The sequence below is a fragment of the Chiloscyllium punctatum genome, chromosome 18 (assembly GCF_047496795.1).
Source record: "Chiloscyllium punctatum isolate Juve2018m chromosome 18, sChiPun1.3, whole genome shotgun sequence".
In the NCBI taxonomy this organism is placed as follows: domain Eukaryota; kingdom Metazoa; phylum Chordata; class Chondrichthyes; order Orectolobiformes; family Hemiscylliidae; genus Chiloscyllium; species Chiloscyllium punctatum.
The window spans coordinates 68,248,650-68,268,123 of NC_092756.1; the positions used below are offsets into that span (position 1 = coordinate 68,248,650).

The following is a 19,474-nucleotide window of genomic DNA, read 5'->3' on the forward strand; positions in this document are numbered from 1 at the left end:
GAGACAATTTTGAGGGCAAAATTTGGTGATGGGACTGGTCCTGCTTGGGTGAGACACAGTTAATGCAAGGTCATCTCCAGTGACCTGTACAAGTGGGTATTTAAGCGGGCATTGGATAGGTATATGGAGGATAGTGGGTTAGTGTAGGTTAGGTGGGCTTTGATCGGCGCAACATCGAGGGCTGAAGGGCCTGTACTGCGCTGTATTCTTCTATGTTCTATGTAGGTATGACAGTCCTAAACAAGCATGTGGCCCATAAGAAAACTGCAAACTTGGAAATGGTTTGGGAGAAAGTTTCCAGCTCAACAGCCTTCTGACTGTTCTCCTCTTCTATCAGCATTGAACAGATTTTAGAATCTGAGATGGACAGTGTCACTACCTCAATGGCTTTGCCACCCGAAGAGAATTAATTTTATGATGCTCCAAGGTGAGCTACTATGCATTACACTCCACCCATATCAGGAGAGTTTGAGGAACCTGACCTGGTGCTAAAACTCCCCAGCAGGAGCAGCAACAGAACTGGCCCATGTCATGGGACTTGAGGAATAGATTACTTAGTGTGGAAACAGGCCCTTCGGCCCAACAAGTCCACACCGACCCGCCGAAGCGCAACCCACCCAGACCCATTCCCCTTCACCTAACACTACAGGCAATTCAACATGACCAATTCACCTAACCGTTTTTGGACTGTGGGAGGAAACCGGAGCACCCGGAGGCAACCCACGCAGACACAGGGAAGATTGTGCAAACTCCACACAGTTAGTCACCTGAGGTGGGAATTGAACCCAGGTCTCTGGCGCTGTGAGGTAGCAGTGCTAGCCACTGTGCCACCCACCCGATGTAGTGACTGATGTTCACCTGGACGCCCTCATTACATAGAATACAAAGACCCTGATTGGACAAAATTAAACAGTCCCAATCTGGCTGACAGCCTTCATGTTGTGGTCCCTCAGCCGGGTTTTGTCACTGACATCCAGAGATCATTGGTTCACTTGGACAAAAAGATGTACTGGGTCGCAGCACTAATTGAGTCTCTTTGCTGAGAACAGTCAGTTGCTAGTGTGCATTTGCACCCAGATGACTACTTTGTCTTCAGGCTTTGCAATGTTAGTTTTTTTTACATTGAACCTCCTAGGTGGTGCATCCTGGTGACAGCTTTCTTTTCCACCAGCTGCATAACCTCAACTACAACACAGTTCCTGTTCCATGACCGTAACTGTTTGCAAGTCACTTCCTCAGGCTGCTACCTGACCCTTATCAGGACCTGATCACTGTCTGGGACATAGTCAACTTGCATCATGCCCACCCTCCTACAGGAGTAGTAGTCATTGTCAGAACTATTGCTCAGGAATCCACCCCTCCACAATTGCAGGTTCGATTGGCTGTCTAAGAGGAGGCTGCAAGGGTGACCAGGGTTGGGGACATGCTGGGTGGGGTTGTTAAGGCTGGATGGTGTTGCAGGAATTGTCACACAGGGCAGAGGCAGACATCCAGTTCATGGCCACTGTCAATGCCTTAACTGCAATGCTTGAACCTGACATTGTACACAGTTTGGAATGCTCAGATGTATGATGGAGTCCTATCTGTGCATACCCCTCCGCTGACAGAATTTCATATTGGCCCAGGAGCCTGTGCCCCGCAGCCTGAGCTGCCTCCAGAATTTTAAGTTTTGTCTCTTTAAAGATGTAAAATGGCAGGCCCTATTGCTGTTGCTGCACACAGTTCACCTCTTCTCCCTCCTCCACTGGGCATGCCCTTCTGCAACCAGGTGCCAGAGATCCCCAGTAGAGGTCTCTCTATGCAGGGGTCCCCGTCTCTCATGGATCTGGGGTGGAGGGTGATGCACGCAGCAGTCCCTTGAGCAGAGGTTGGGATGGTTCAGGGACTCCCAGCCTAACTGTTTGTTTTGTGGCGGTGTGGGCATTTACACTCCCTTTTTAGATGCCTGAAGAACCTTCTCCTCTGCTTCTGGTTGCACTTCAGTCTTTACACACCCAGTTCCCCCCTCCCCCCTCCCCCCTTTGTGGGAGTGCTCCTGGACCTGGCCTAGCTGGTCATTAACGAGCAGTGGACCGACTACTTTCCTCTCTTCTGCAGTTATGGTCAGGCTCAGGTGTCCCTGGAGAAGGAGCATAGTATCTACCAATACACTTGCAGGGAGAGGTGAGCACTAAAGGATTAGATTCCCTTTATTCCTTCCCCCACTCCCCAATTCTATTTTGATTTAGTACCTACCCTCCCTTTCACTTTCTTTGCATAAGCAGAGGGCCTTGGGGCAATGCCTGTCACTGGTTCCTTGCCCATTAAGTGTTTTTCTTGGTGGTGGAATATTAAAGTTAGTTAAACCTAGAGCTTCCACTGTGTCTTGCACCTACATTCGCAACATGGATGCTAGGGGAAAATAAGCACTACTTCTTTACAGCAGTGTAGAGGTACAGGGGGAAAAAAAATAAGCAGCAGTGTAAAGGTTCTGTTAGCTCTAAGAGCTGGATCAGTATCAAGGACTCTTCATATGTAAATAAAGGGTGACTTGATAGGATACCAGCCTCTGGCGTTACCTGCAAACTTAGCAATAAGAGATAATTGTATAATGTGAATAGTTGTGGTCCTACGAAAGACCTCTGGAATTCCAATGGTCAGCAGCTGCCATCCAGAAAAAGGCCCTTTATCCTTTCAGCCTTCAGCCAGTCAGCCAATTCTCTATCCATGCCAGCACCTTGTCCTGAACACCATGGGCTCTTATCTTAGAGTCATAGAGATGTACAGCATTGAAACAGACCCTTCGGTCCAACCCACCCATGCCGACCAGATATTCCAACCCAATTTAGTCCCACCTTCCAGCACCTGGTCCATATCCCTCCAAACCCTTCCATTCATATACCCATCCCAAATGCCTTTTAAATGTTGCAATTGTACCAGCCTCCACCACCTCCTCTGGCAGCTCATTCCATACACGTACTACCCTCTGCGTGAAAAGGTTGCCCCTTAGGTGTCTTTTATATCTTTCCTCTCTCACCCTAAACCTATGCCCTCTAGTTCTGGACTCCCCGATCCCAGGGAAAAGACTTTGGTCTATTTATCCTATCCATGCCCCTCATAATTTTGTAAACTTCTATAAGGTCACCCCTCAGCTTCCGACGGTCCAGGGAAAACAGCCCCAGCCTGTACAGCCTCTCCCTGCCCAACAGTTCCTCCAAGATTAGTTGTGGATTTCACTTTATTAACTTTCCCAGATGCACTCCGATGTCCAGCGATACACGAAATCAAACAGCAAAGGCGGAAATTGTGCAGGCTCTCACTCTCTCACACTCACTCAAGCCTTCTGGAAATCCACATCAACCACAACCATTAGTTCTTTGTCTAACTTGCTTGTTACCACCTCCAGAATTCTAACAGATTGGTCAGGTATGACCTCCTCTATTTTACCACACACTTCCAAGTGCTCTGCAATCACATTCTTAATGGATTATAAAATCTTATCAATGACCAAAGTCAGGCTAACCAGCCTAAACTTCCCATCTTCTGCCTCCCTCTTTTTAAACAGGGTTCTTATATCAGCCATTTTCCAGTCCGCTAGAACTCTCTTGACTCTAACCTTTCATGAAAGATCACCACTGACTTCACTATCTCCTCTCTGGTCTCTTCAGAAACCAGAGCTGTGGCCCACCAGGTCAGGGCAAGTTATCCACCTTCTGACCTTTCACATCACTGAGAAATAGAAACGGCTGATTTCAGAGGCTTGCAGTACTTTTTTATTCTCCCTTTTTTTTGTCTTTGCTCAGGAATGGGCTCAATATGGGAGAGTCCAGACAGGAGTCTGTTTCTTATCCACACAACGTCACGGCCATGGCAGAAGGGACCAGGATATTTGTTAGGTTCTCAAGCCACAAGCAGGTTGAGCAAAGCAAAATATCCATCTATACTGGAGATAGGAGTCAGTACATGTTGTCTACATGGACCAACAAAGCCTTGGTAATATGTTGTAGTTCAAGACTAAATCTCAAGATCCAAGCACAAATTTGGCTTGGCAGAAGATAGAGGGTGGTTTTTCAGACTGGAGGTCTGTATGCAGCAATATGCCATGGGTATGGTGCTAGGTCCACTTTATCATAAGTGATTTGGATTAGAATTTAGAAAGTATGATCAGTAAATTTGTGGATGACACCAAGATTGGTGGTATAGTGGACAGTGAAGAAGGCTTTCTGAGAATGGAGCCAGATCTTGATCAATTGGGCCAGTGATGTGAGGAAAGGCAGGAGGAGTTTAATTTTAAATAAATGCAAGGTGTTACATTTTAGTGGATCAAACAAGGGAAGGGCTTACAGTCAAAGCTAGGACCTGGGGAGTGTTATAGAACAAAGATCTAGAGGTACAGAGGCATAGCTCAAGTCGAGTCACTGGTAGAAAGGGTGATGAAGGTGGCTTTCCGCATGCTTGCTTTCATCAGTCAGAACACTGAACATAGGAGTTGGGAAGTCTTGCCACAGTTATACAAGATGTTGGCAAGGCCACATTTTGAGTTCCTTGGAGCTTAGGAAACTGAGGAATGACCTTTTATTGAGGTCTATAAAATCATGTCTGGCACAGATAAGATAGCCAACAGCTTTACGCCATGGTAGAAGAGTCTAAAGCTAGAGGGCATGGGTTTAAAGTGAGATGGGAGACATACAAACGGGTACGTAGGGGCAATATTTTCAGAGGGTTATAAATGTCTGAAATAGGCTCTCAGAGGTAGTGATGGAAGTGAGTACAATTTTGACATTTTAAGAAACATTTAGACCGGTATAAGGAGGGGATAGGTATGGAGAAATATGGACCTCATGCAGGCAAACGGGACTAGTTTAAATTGTGAAAACTGGGCAGCATAGGCAAGTTGGGCGAAAGGACCTGTTTCTATGCTGTAGACATCTATGACCCTAGAGTCAGTGACTTATTGTGGAGGTACATTATTAAGACCAAAGTCTGTTACATTAGGAAGCGTCTGAATGCTGTGAAAAGAAACCGACCAAAACCAGTAATTGCCAGACCTATCTTTCCCATTTACTACAGGAAATATCACTTTTCTATTTACTACATGAACTGCTGTATTACTATGGATAATCTCTCAAAATTATTACATAAATTATCTCCATTTAATGCAGGATTTCTGCAGGAAGGCTCTGTTGAATTAGGTACAGAAGTTGTCTCTACTTGCTGCAGGAGATGTCAAATACATTTACTGCAGATCTGTTATAATCAGAAACCATCAATGTCTTCACTGAATTCACTACAGAAACTGTTTTCTAATTACTGCAGGAAGAAGCTCTACACGAAGTGCAGGAAGTATTGTAAATGCCTTTTTTAAAAAAAACTCTTGAATTTACTCCAAAGAGTCACCCATATTGGGTACACACCCTAAAAGGACTCACGGTATTGTATCAAACATGAGCAATAAAACCTTTTTCCTGATTGCCATGTACTGTTGTCCCTACCCCTCACCTGATGAGTAAATGCTCCATAACGTTCAGCAGCATTTGAAGGAAGCAATGAAGTTAGAAAGGGCACAAAATGTACTCAGGGTGGGGAAAGTTTATTATCTACCACCAAGGGTGGCTTGGCAACACTATTACTGACCAAACTGGTCAACTCCTTAGAAACACTGCTGCAGCAGGCAATGAGAAAACCAACAAGAAGAAAAACATACTTGACCTCCCTATCCCGCACCCCCCCCCCCCCCCACCGTAGGAAACAGCGTGTAATAGTGGAAGGATGCTTGTCAGACTGGAGACCTGTGACTAGCGGAGTGCCTCAGAGGTCGGTGCTGGGCCCATTGCTGTTTTTTTTTAATCTATATCAATGATTTGGATGAAAATGTGCAAGGCATGATTAGTACGTTTGCTGGTGACATTAAAATAGGCAGTGTTATGGACAGTGAGGAAGGTTATCAGAAATTACAGCAGGACCTTGATCAGCTGGGGTAGTGGGCTGAGAAATGGCAAATGGAGTTTAATGTAGGTAAGTGTGAGGTCTTGCGTTTTGGAAAGTCAAATCAAGGTAGCCGTTTCATGATGACCTTAAGTAAGACCTTAAGGAGTGTAGTGGGACAGAGGGACCTTGGAGTTCAGACGCACGGTTCTCTGAAAATAGAGTCATAAGTAGTCAGGGCAGTGAAGAAGGCTTTTGGCACACTGGCCTTCATTAGTTAGGGCATTCAGTATAGAAGTTGTAAGTTATACTGCAGTTGTACAGGACATTGGTGAGGTTGGACTTGGAGTATTGTGTATTGGAGTATGTTGGTCACCTTGCTACAAGAAGGATGCTATTAAACTGGAAATAAATACAGAAGAAACTTACAAGGATCTTCCCAGGATTCAACAGTCTGAATTAGAGAGAAGTTGGACAAATTAGGACTTTTCTTTAGAATATCTGAGTCGGGCGGGGGGGGGGGAGAGGTAGAGGTAGATGAGTCCAGCTCCAACAATGCTCAAGAGCTTGACACCATCCAGGACAAAACAGCCCAGTGGATGGGCACAACATCCACAACCATTCACTTCCATCAGTGCTCAACAGGAGCAGCATAACAACCTGTGGAAACTTGCCCAGCTATTTGCTGTCCATAAAAATCAGGATAAATTCAACTTGGCCAATTAACAGTCTACACTCAATCATTAGTGAAGTAATGGAAGGTGTCATCAACAGTGCTATCAATAGCTCAACGATTCTCAATTTGGATTCCATTAAGGTCATTCAGCTCCTATTTAATTATAGCCTTGGTACAAACATAGACAAAAGAGACATGGATTTGACAACAAGACCATATTTTGCCCAAGTATGGCACCATTGTACTCCAGCACAACTGGAGTCCATGAGAATCAGAAGAAAATCTCTGCGAGGTGAAGTCATAACTGGAACAAAAGAAAAATATTGTGGTGATTGGAGGTTAGTCATCTTAGTTCCAAGGACTGCAGGAGTTCATCAGGATAGATTCCTTAGCCCAACTATCTTCAGCTGCTTCATCAATGAATTTCCACCCATCAATAGGTCAGAAATGCAGAGGTTCATTGTGCAGTTGTCAGTGTTCTGGCACCTTTCATGACTCCTCAGATACCTAACCAGTTCACGCCTAAATGCAGCAAGACCTGACAATATCGAGATTTGGATTGACAAATAGTAAGTGACAAATGTTCCAGGTAATGACATTCTCCAACAAGAGGGAACCTAACCATCACCTCTTGATAGTCAATGGATCACGATCACTGAATCCTATTATATCAACATTCTGGGGGTTACCACTGACCAGAAACTGAACTGGACTAGTCATACAAGTAATGCAGCTATGACAGCAGGTCAGAAACTAGGGATCTTGCAGCAAGTAACTCACTTTCTGCCTCCTCAAAGCCTGTGCATCATCTACATGCACACTTCAGGAATGTGAAGGAATAGTCCCCACTTACTTGAATGAGTGCAGCTCCAACAAAATCCAAAGGGACCAAAACCATTCAGGACAAAATGGCCTGCTTGATGGGCACAACACTTCAACCAATCCTCAGTCACAGCAAAGTGAGTCACTTAAAAGATGCACTGCAGTAATTCACCAAGGCTCCTTTCCAAAGCTACAACCACTACTATACAGAAGGACAAGGTCAACAGAGACATGGGACCATCAACACCTGCAAGTTCCCCTCCAAGATACTCACCATCCTGACTTGGAAACATATTGCTACTCCTTCAGAGTCACTGGGAGAAAATCTTGAAGTCTGTCTCTAACAGGATTGTGATTGTACCTACACCAAATGGACTGCAAGGATTCAAGAAGGCAGCTCATCACAACCTTCTCAAGAGTAACTACGGACAGGCAATAAATATTGTCCTAGCTAGCAATCCTACAATGTGATTGAATAAAAAAAGTTAAAATTAGCCCTATTTCATTTATTTCAGATCCAACATTTCTTGCTTTAACTTCAATTCCATGCAGCTGCAGCAGAAATATAATATTGCAGGGATTATTTCACTCCTTTAAATCCTCCTCCTGTCTTAGTTTCTAACCAAAACTTAAAGACATTACACAGAGTTTTTCTATCCAAATTGTTAATCAAGTTTGCAAATAACTGATGTCCCAGACAAGTTCATGTGTAACCAGTTATAACAACATGAAAATAACTATGTATTCTTACTCATTCTTCACCACTACTAATATATTACTGTAACCTGTAAGGCCTTATCTTGTGTAATGATCTTCTGTGTGAAATGCTTTTGGAAATACAAATATACTATTACAGTATATTACTGTACATCCATATGTTTTCCATTATCTACTGAGCTGGTTAAGTTCTCAATAAGCTCTAAAAGATTTTTCAAACACAATTTCCCTTTCATAAATGCTCCTTAATTCTGTCTACTTATGTTTTAACCAATCTGCCGTCATCACTTTCATAATGGATTCCACAAGTTTCCTTTTGAATAACTGTTACACGGACAGCGAAGAAGGTTATTTCGGAGTAAAACAGACTCTTCATCAGATGGGCCAATGGGCTGTGGAGTGGCACATGGAGTTTAATTTTAAATAAATGTAAGATGCTGCATTTTGGGAAGGCAAATCAGGGCAGGACTTATACACTTAATGGTAAGGTCCTGGGGAGTGTTGCTGAACAAAAAGACCTTGGAGTGCAGGTTCATAGCTCCTTGCAAGTGGAGTCACAGCTAGATAGGATAGTGGAGTCCAGAACTAGAGGGCATAGGTTTAGGGTGAGGGGGAAAAATTCAAAAGGGACCTAAGAGGCAACTTTTTCACGCAGAGGATGGTACGTGTATGGAATGAGCTGCCAAACAAAGTGGTGGAGGTTGGTACAATTACAACATTTAAAAGGAATCTGGATGGGTCTGTGAAAAGGTCAGATTTAGAGGGATATGGGCCACGTGTTGGCAAATGATTCTAGATTAATTTAGGATACTTGATCGGCATGGATGAGTTGGACTGAAGGGTCTGTTTCTGTGCTGAACATCTCTATGACTCTATTTGCTTCCTTCCAATCTGTTCAACTGTTCCATAATACTGTACTGTACAGAACATTTCTGTGTATCAGAACTTACTTTGTTCTATCTCTGTAGTCAATCTTTCAAAGCCGAGAATACAAGCCTTCACGTTCAAGAGTTGTCAGCTCCAAATCTAATTACCTTTTTTTTAAACTAATATTAAATACTTTGATTTGTTCACTATTAATAGAACCTTCATCCCCTAAACCTTGCACGTTTCTGATATTTTTCTACTGTGAAAACAGCATATTTTATTTAAGACGCTTTCCGAATATTGTATTCAATTCAGATCTCCCTGCTTATAGCAAAGGTGTTGTGAAACTTGAAAGGGTAACAAGGATGTTGCTGGGATTGGAGGGCTTCATCTAGGAGCAGAGGCTGAATAAATGGGAGGGTGAGTGATGATCTTTATCGAGGTTTATGAAATCCTAAGGGGCATGGATAAGGTGAATAGACAAGGTCTTTTTTTCCAGGATAGGAGAGTCCAAAACTAAAGCACATGGGCTTAAGATGAGAGGGGAAAATTTAAAAGAGACCTGAGGTGCAACTTTTTCATGCAGAGGGTTGTGGGTATATGGAACAAACTGCCAGAGGAAGCGGGTACAATTACAACATTTAAAAGGCATCCAAATGGCTACGTGAATGGGAAGGGTTTAGATGGATATGGGCCAAATGGCACTAGATCAGTTTAGGATATCTGGTCAGTGTGGATGAGTTGGACTGAAGGGTCTGTTTCCATTCTGTATAACTCTGACTCTCTCTTCGTTATATTTATGAACCTTGATTATCTGGCATTCGGTTAACTGAACTTCAGATCACCCGAACAAGATTGCAAAATCCCAATGCATGGCTAACTATGTTATCCGGCATCGATTATCCGGCATTCGATTAACCGAACGAAATACTCTCTGCCCGTGTCCTTCAGATAACTGAGTTTCCTCTGTATTCTCTTTACAATTTGTCAACCTACTTACTGACTATTTTTATCTGTCTTCCTAGTTTATGCTAATACTCTATTTTCTCTCCAAGTTTTTAGATATTCTTTTCTGAATCCCAAATGTCTCATAGTCTGCAGGCTTAGTGCTCTTGACACTATCATAAACTCATTCTTTTAATTTGATTCGGTGCTTAGCACCTTTTCATGAATAATCACACGTGGATTATATTGCCCTTGGCATTTTATTTCTCAATGGAATGCATTCATTAAGAATCATAAAATATTTGCCATTACCTATCCACTGTCATATCCATGCTGAGTTAACTCATTCCTTACATTTAGTATTTGGCTTTAAGTTTAATACTGTTACTTTGTTCATGCAGAGGGTGGTGCATTCATAGAATGAACTGCCAGAGGAAGTAGTAGAGGCGATTCAATTACAACATTTAAGACATTTGAACAGTTACATGAGTGGGAAGGTTTAGAGAGATACGGACCAAATGCAGGCAAATGTGACTAATTATGTTTGGGATACCTGGACAGCATAGACAAGTGGGACCGAAGAGTCTATTTCCGGGCGGTATGACAGAGTAAATTGTTTACGCAGCTACCTGAAGAGAGAGTTTTTACAAAACTAACAGATGGAGATAGCTCCTACATTAATTAAAAAGTGTTCCTGCTGTAAATAAAAACAGAAAAAGCTGGAAATACTCTGCAGATTTGGCAGCATCTGTGGAAAGAGACAAAGTTAACGTTTCAGGTCTGTGATCTATTAACTGTTTAACTCTCCACAGAGGATGTTTGACCCTCTGAATATTTTCAGCATTTTCTGTTTTTCTTTCAGCTTTGCACCAATCACAGTATTTTCCTTTCTGCTACAAATATAAGAGATTTGGGCGGTATGGGCCAAGGGGCCTGATTCTGTGATGTAAACTTCTACGATTTTGAGAATTCCTGTAATGAATGGAATACAGGTTGTTTCGACAGTAAATACAATACAATTTCTGAAGTAAATGAGGAAGAGAGGTCGTGCAGTAGATAAAATATTTATCCTGCAGTAAATGGAACAAATCATAAAATTCCTACAGTGTGGAAACAGCCATTCAGCTCATCAAGTCCACACTGCTCCTCCAAAAAGCATCCCACCCAGACCAACCCCTAACCTATCCCTGTAGCTCTGCATTTACCATGGCTAATCCACCTAGCCTGCAAATCCCTCGGCATTACAGGTAATTTAGCATTACCAATCCACCAAACCCACACATGTGGGAGGAAATCCATACAGAAAGGGGGAGAATGGTAGAATGTCTGTGTGGAGTTTGCACAAAGGTAGAATTGAATCTGGGTCCATGGGTGCTATGAGGACACTGTGCTAGCCACTGAGTCACCATGTTGTCCAAGGCTAATTAAGTTAGATGGACAAAGGTACTTGCATAACTATAGAACCTATATCACAAAATTAATTCCGATGCACCTGCAATGACCACCTCTCAATCTTCTCAATAACAGCCAGAAATAGGCAAGTAATGTTGACCTTAAGATACCATTAATTATAATTCAATACCCGAATTTATAATTTGCCATAAATATCAATATTTAAGTAAAAACATTCTAGATATTAAATGTACCACAGCTTGTTTGATTTTTTTTGTATTGTTTTTTTCTGCTGAGAATCCCTCTAGCAGCAATTAACATTTCCATAGATAAGTAATGTTCTCACTCTAATTCTTGGCTGCCAGTGGTGATGTGAAACACTGTTTTTCTCTTCTCGCTATATTCAAATGCAGTGAGAAATCCTGGTTCCTGCAGCACAAAAACAACATGTTTGCATGCCAATAAGACACTGAATGACCATCACAAATACCAGTTCATTCCAAGGATAGTATGGAAAGGGTATATTGTGAAAATGGCCAATTTCAAAATAAGGCTCTCAACATTTAACAGTTAATGTTTTTCTTTCAGAGAGTCATTAATCTTTGGAATTCACTACCCTGGAGAATGGTGTTCACAGATCACTGAATATATTCAAGGCTAAGTCAGTTAGATTGACAAGGAAACTTTTTTTGGGGGGGGTCAGGTAGGAAGGAAAGGAGAGTGGAGTTAAGACCACAAACAAATCAGCCATTATCTTATTGAATATTCTAGACATTGACAGCTTACATGTCCCTAAATGGGTGAAACTCCGACAATGTGTAGAGCTTTTTCAACAATCTAGCATAAAACAATTTGCTTGAGTGGCATCTGATTAACCACCATCATCATTCACTCCTTCCACTATAGACATGGCTGCAGACTGCATCATCTACAAGATAAACTACAACAATTGTCTAAGAATTCTTAAACAAAATTTTCCAAGTCCTACTTGGAAGGACAATGGTGGTGGAGGCACATTGGAACACCTGCTAGGTGTCTCTGATTTGGAAGTTTGGACTTCCCCTTGCCACACCGAATGTAGCAATTCATTGTGTATTATCACGATCTTCTCAAGCACAGCCAGAAATGGGCTTTAACTGTTGGCCTTAAAGAGAATCCTATCTCTTGAATGAAAAAAAATATTTTTAAGAAGTGAGGCTGAAGGAGATCTATTCAGGACTGTGGCAGAATTAGTTTGGTTAAAAATTTATTAGTTCTGGTAATCAGACACTAACTCATCTAAGTATCATTAGAACAAAAGCAAAGTACTTCAGATGGGGTGGCACGGTGGCTCAGTGGTTAGCACTGCTGCCTCACAGCACCTGGGACCCAGATTCAATTCTTGCCTCGGGCAACTGTCTGTGTGGAGTTTGCACATTCTCCCAATGTCTGCGTGGGTTTCCTGCCACAGTCCAAAAATGTGCAGGTTAGGTGAATTGGCCATGCTAAATTGTCTGTAGTGTTAGGTGCATCAGTCAGAAGGGAATGGGTCTGGGTGGGTTGCTGTCCGGAGAGTCGGTGTGGACTTGTTGGGCTGAAGGGCCTGTTTCCACACTGTAGGGAATCTAATCAAATCTAGAATAAAAATGCTGAAACTGTCAGGTCATCAGCATGTCTGAAGACTGAAACAATGAATGTTTCAGGGCAATGACTTTTCATGAGTTCTAATCAACCTGACATTTGAATTTTATTTCCCTCTTCAAAAGATACTGCAATCTACAGAGGATTTCAGCATTTTCTAGTTTTACAATACGTCACTGAACTCTGACCATCTTTCTGCACTTCAGCAATACATTTGCTGAAACACAAACAGAAATTGCTGGAAAAGCTCAACAGGTCAGGGTGCATCTGTGGAGAGAAATCAGTTAACATTTCATTTTAAGTGATGCTCCCTCAGAACTGATGGTAATGAGGAAAATGTCAGTGTATATGTAGAAGATAGGGTGGTGGGAATGGGTAAGGAGCAAACGATAAGTGGGGATAGAGACCAGAGAGAGAGAGACAAAGGAATGGATAACGATCTGGCTGGGAAGGTGAATTATTAATAATGGGGATGTTAGTGACAAATAATGGGTTGCATGTAATAGCATGTAATGTGACTTTAAAGGTTATTTTGTCCTGGCTTTTTTTTTTGAAGAGTGATTGTAACGCAGAGGTGTTGAGCAGTCTGGGGGAGAGTGGAATTTACAGTTTTGGAGGCCTTAGATTTTGTCTAACAGCCTGAATGGGTCTGGTTAGCTTTCTCAGATTTAGATTATTGGATTTTGTTGTTTTTCTCAGTAGCATCAGAAGCTATTGGGGTCTCCGAGTTAGTAGCTTAAATGAAGGTTTCCTGGCTGCTACTCACTCTGAATTTTCTCTTGATGTTTTTCCCTTCTGGATTGGAGAACTGCATGTGAGAACCTGTATGTGAATTTTCCTTCCTTTTTTGTAAAGAATGTGTTTATGGGATGTTACTATATTAGAATAGTTAATGTGTCTATCATTCTGTTAAGTTTCCAAGAATTAAATTATTCTAAATTCCTCTTTCTTTGGTTGTCTTTTGACCGTAGTGTTATTTTTTTCTTCTTAATGCTGGGTAGTTTGACAAGTCTCTTGCATTTGGAATGGACACTTTACATATGCCTTTAAAATCTGAAAAGTTAGGGTCTAGGCTACCTTAAAATATTTTGAGGAGGGTCTGGTCTGGCTCATAACAGATAATGAGGCCTGGTGTGTGGGGGTTGGGGTATGGACACTGGAGAGCTCAAGCCCTAAAGTTGTTGAATTCAATATTGAGTCCTGAGGGCTGAGGGTCTCCAAGCAGGAAATGAGGTACTGTTCTTCCGGCTTGTGCTGAGCTTCACTGGAGCAGTGCAGCAAGCCTGAGACAGATATATTGGCCTGGGAACAGGGGTGTGTGTTGAAGTGGTTGGCAACTGGAAGGTCTGGGTCTTTTCTGCAGACAGAACCGAGGTATTAAGGCCATAAGACACAGGTGTAGAAATTAGGCCATTCAGCCTATCGAGCCTGCTCTGTCATTCCAAATTAGCTGATAGGTTAATTTTTAACCACATTTTCCTGCTTTCTCCCCATGACCTCTGATTCCCTTGACAATCAAGAAATTATCTATCTCTGTTTTAAATATATTCGATGACCTGGCCTCCACAGCCTTCTGTGGCAATGAATTCCATAGATTCATCACTCTCTGGCTAAAGAAGTTTCTCCTTTTCTCCAGAAAAGGTCTTCCTTTTATTCTAAGGCTGTGCCCTCGGGTCCTTGTCTCTTCTGCCAATGGAAACATCTTCTGTAAGTCCCTGGAGGGAACGATCCCTGTGAAATGCAAACGGGGAGTGAGGGGAAGATGTGTTTGTGTTTGGTAGTAGCGTTTTGCTGGAGTTGTCTGGAATGACGGAGAATGATCTTTTGAATGCGGACGCTGGTGGGATGAAAAGTAAGGGTAAAGGGGATCTGATCATGCTGCTGTGAATGATAGGAAGGGCCAAGGATGGAAGCATGGGTTATACGTCCCTGTCAACCATGGTTATAGTCATCACCAAACCTCTGGCACAGTCTAGTCCATTCTATGGCCACCAACATCATCCCACCTCCCCATGGCACCTTCCAATGTAACCGCAGAAGGTGTAAAACCAAACTCAGACCCATAGAATCCCTACAGTGTGGAAACAGACCCTCTGAAGCATATCCAACCCAGCCCCCTTACTCTACATTTACCCCTGACCAATGCATCTAACCTACACATCCCTGAACACGATGGGCAACTTAGCATAGCCAATTCACCTAACCTGCACATCTTTGGACTGTGGGAGGAAACCAGAGCACCCGGACGAAACCCACGGACAGAATGTGCAAACTCCACACAGCCAGTCGCCCAAGGCTAGAATCGAACCCGGGTCCCTGGCGCTGTGAGGCTGCAGTGCTAACAACTGAGCCACCTTGCTGCCTTAAAGCACTAGACGGGTGACCTCCAGTCTGTGCACACCCTGACTTTCAAGCAGCTGTCATTTCAACACAGTGTCCTTCTCACATGCCCACTTGTCTGTCCTCCGCATGCAGTACTCCAGTGAATGACAATGCAAACTGGAACAACAACATCTCCCAATCAGATTCGGCAATTTACAGCCGTCTAGACTTAATATTGAGTTCAACACCTTTCAAATTGTGAGCCAATTCCCATTTCTTCCCTTTCTTTTCTCCTTACTTGTTACATTCTCCCATTTCTTCCCTTTTTTTCTTTTAGTTGTTTTTGCTCCATTCTCTGTCACCGTGTCCTCTCACCCATCACCCCTTTCTTCCCCCCCACTCCCCAGTGAAACTGTCTTCCCTTCTAGGTCTGGCAGTTAGATACAACATTTATCGGCTACGTAAAACAGTCTATCTTCTGTGGTTACACCAACACCACTCCTCACCTCTTCCTCTGCTACACCGATGACTGCATCAGTGCCACCTCGTGCTCCCGCGAGGAGGTTGAGTAATTCATCAACACATTCCATCCTGACCTTAAATTCACCTGGACCATCTCTGACACCTCCCTCCCCTTCCTGGACCTCTCCACCTCCATTAATGACGACCGATTTAACAGTGACATTTTTTGTACAAACCCACAGACTCCCACAGCTACCTGGATTACACCTCCTCCCAACCTACCTCCTGCAAAAACCCTATCCTGTTTTCCCAATTCCTCCACCTCCGCCATATCCAGGAGGACCAGTTCCACCACAGAACACACCAGATGGCCTCCTTCTTTAAAGACTGTGATGTTCGCATCCACATGGTTGAAAATGCCCTCCAGCGCATCTCATCCACGTCCCGCACCTCCACCCTTGAACCCTACCCTTCCAACCGAAATAAAGACAGAACCCCCCTGGTCCTCACCTTCCACCCCACTATCATCCACTGACATTCCGCCACCTACAAACAGACCCCATCGCCAGGGATATATTTCCCTCCCCACCCCTTTCCACAAAGATCGTTCCTTCCATGACTATCTGGTCAGGTCCACATCCCCCCCCACCAACCCACCCTCCCATCCTGGCACCCTCCCCTGCCACCGCTGGAACTGCAAAACCTGCGCCCACACCTCCCCCTCACCTCCATTCAAGACCCCAAAGGAGCCTTCCACATCCATTAAAGTTTCACCTGCACATCTACCAATATCATTTATTGTACCCGTTGCTCCCGATGCGGTCTCCTCTACATTGGGGAGACTGGACGCCTCCTAGCAGAGCGCTTTAGGGAACATCTCCGGGACACCCACACCAATCAACCCCACCACCCAGTGGCCAAACATTTCAACTCCCCCTCCCATTCTGCCGAGGACATGCAAGTCCTGGGCTTCCTCCACCGCCGCTCCCTCACCACCTGATGCCTGGAGGAAGAACGCCTCATCTTCTGCCTCAGAATACTTCAATCCCAGGGCCTCAATGTGTACTTCACCAGTTTCCTCATTTCCCCTCCCCTCCCCCCCCCCCCCCCCACCTTACCCCAGTTCCAACCTGCCAGCTCAGCACCAACCTCGTGACTTGTCCCACCTGTCAATCTCCCTTCCCACCTATCTGCTCCACCCTCGACTCCAACCTATCACTTTCATCTCCCCCTCATCCACCTATTAGCTGCCTTCTCCCCAGCCCCACCCCCCTCTCATTTATCTCTCAACCCTGGGGGCTCCCTGCCTCATTCCTGATGAAGGGCTTTTGCACGAAATGTCAATTTTCCTGCTCCTCAGATGCTGCCTGACTGGCTGTGCTTTTCCAGCACCACTCAACTCTTGGTTCTGATCTTCAGCATCTGCAATCCTCACTTTTGCCTACATCATTGTTCTGCCATTCTCACATTCCGATCACTTAATCTGGACTATCAACATCTTTTCTCTACACAGCACCAGTGCCATACCATCTCCCCCACCTCCCACTAACTCCCCTCCCCTCAACTGTAGCATTAAAGGTTGCCCCCTCCACACTTCAGTTCAGCTCTGATGAAGTTATCAAGACTCAAAGCTATAGTTTGCTGTCTCTCCATGGATGCTGCCTGACCGCTGTGATCTCCAGCATTTGTTATTTTCATCATGGAATGCTTATGTTCTGTCTGCAAAAAAGATCCTGAACTTACAGCTGCCTGTCACTTCAACACCCTACCCTGTTCCCAGGCAATATCTATGTCTCGGGCTTGCTGTCGTGCTCCAATGAAGCTCAGCACAAGCTGGAAGAATGGCACCTTGTATTCTGCTTGGGGACCCTGCAGCCTTCTGGACTCAATACACAGTTCCTCAACTTTAGGGGTTGAGGCAACTTCTCTTTTGTCCTCTTTCCCTCCCCTACTGCTGCACACCAGGCCTTGTTACCACAGAACCATTACACACTATTTGCTATTACACACAACCCATTGTTAGCCATGAACATTGATTGCTATTCGCCCTCCTAGCCAAATCATTATCCACCCCTTTGTCTAACTGTTCTTCTCTCTTTGTGGGCTCAATCCCTACTCTTCACCCCACACTACCTCTGCATATAAACAAATATTTTTCTATGACATGGTGGAGTCGGTGTTGGATTAGAGTGGTCAATATTTAAAAAACATACAACACCAAAGTATGGTCCAACAGGTTTATTTGGAAGAACAAGCTTTCGGAGAGCTGCTCCTTTGTCAGGTTTCTAGCTGACGAAGGAGCACCGCTCCAAAAGCTTGTACTTCCAAGTAAACCTGTTAGATTATACCCTGGTGTTATATAATGTTATAACATTTTTCTAGCTAGCTAGTCACTTGACCCAAAATGTTAACTCTGATTTCTCTCCACAGAAGCTACCTGGCCTGCTGAAATTTTTCAGCAATTTCTGTTTTTGTTCCTGCCATTAACTGTGTATGCTTATCTTTAACACTTGATCTCCCAAAGTGCAACTAGTCTCACTTATTCGAATTAAACTCCACCTATATCTACAACTAATCTACATCCCACTATATTCTTCAACAATCTTCTACACTATCCACAACTTCACCAATCTTTTGTATCACCTGCAAACTTACTAACCCACCCATCTACATCTTCATCCAAGTAATTTCTATAAATATATCGCATACAGCAGAGACCCCAGAACAGATCCCTGCTAGTCACTGGCCTCCAGCCAGCAAAATACTCTTCCTCCACTACTCTCTCTGTCTTCTGGGGCCATACCAATTCTGAATCCAAGTGGCCAAGTCACTATGAATCCCATCCATCTTAATCTTCTAAACGAGCCTAACATGAGGAACCTTGTCAAAAGCCGTACTAAAATCAACGTAGACGACATCCACTACTCTACCTTCATCAATTACCTTCGTCGTCACCTCAAAATTCAATTAAGTTAGTAAGGCATGACCTGGCTCCCACAAAGCCATGCTGACTGTCCCTAATTAGGCCACACTTTTCCAAATGTGCATTAATCCTATCCTAAGAATTCTCTCCAGTAACTTCACAACCCCTAATGAGATTCACTGGTCTACAATTTCCTGGCTTATCCCTATTTCACTTCCTGGACAAAGGAACAACATTAGCTACTCGCCATTCCTCCGAGACCCCTCAAATGGCTGGCGAGAATACAAAGATCTTGGTCAAGGCCCTACCAATGTTACTCTTGCCTCTCTGAAAACCTGGGGTAGATATGATCGAACCCTGTGGACTTATCCATCTTTAATGTTCTTCAAGAGACCCAGCACCACTTCTTTCTTGACCTCAAAATGCTCTAGCATGTTAGCATGCTCCACACAAATCACACTATCCTCTATATCCTTCTTGTGGGTGAATACCAATGCAAAGTACTCATTAGGATATTACCCACAACCTCTGCTTCCAAGCACAAGCTGCCTCCTATATCTTTGAGTGGTCCTACTTTCTCTCAAGATATTCTCTTGTTGTTGTGGTTCTGTTCGCCGAGCTGGGAATTTGTCTTGCAAACGTTTCGTCCCCTGTCTAGGTGACATCCTCAGTGCTTGGGAGCCTCCTGTGAAGCGCTTCTGTGCTGTTTTCTCCGGTATTTATAGTGGCCTGTCTCTGCCGCTTCCGGTTGTCAGTTCGAGCTGTCCGCTGTAGTGGCCGGTATATTGGGTCCAGGTCAATGTGTTTGTTGATAGAGTCTGTGG

The 19,474-nt window shown here is 43.8% G+C and overlaps 1 protein-coding gene across 1 annotated transcript in view; it reads right to left on the reverse strand.

Annotated features, from left to right (window-relative positions):
- Nucleotides 1-19,474, reverse strand: part of dmc1 (DNA meiotic recombinase 1) — a 190,276-nt gene that overhangs the window by 136,293 nt on the left and 34,509 nt on the right. Inside the window, exon 5 of the mRNA XM_072588265.1 lies at nucleotides 11,670-11,752. Within this exon, the coding sequence (XP_072444366.1) occupies nucleotides 11,670-11,752 (83 nt within the window). The remainder of the gene's footprint in view (nucleotides 1-11,669; nucleotides 11,753-19,474) is intronic.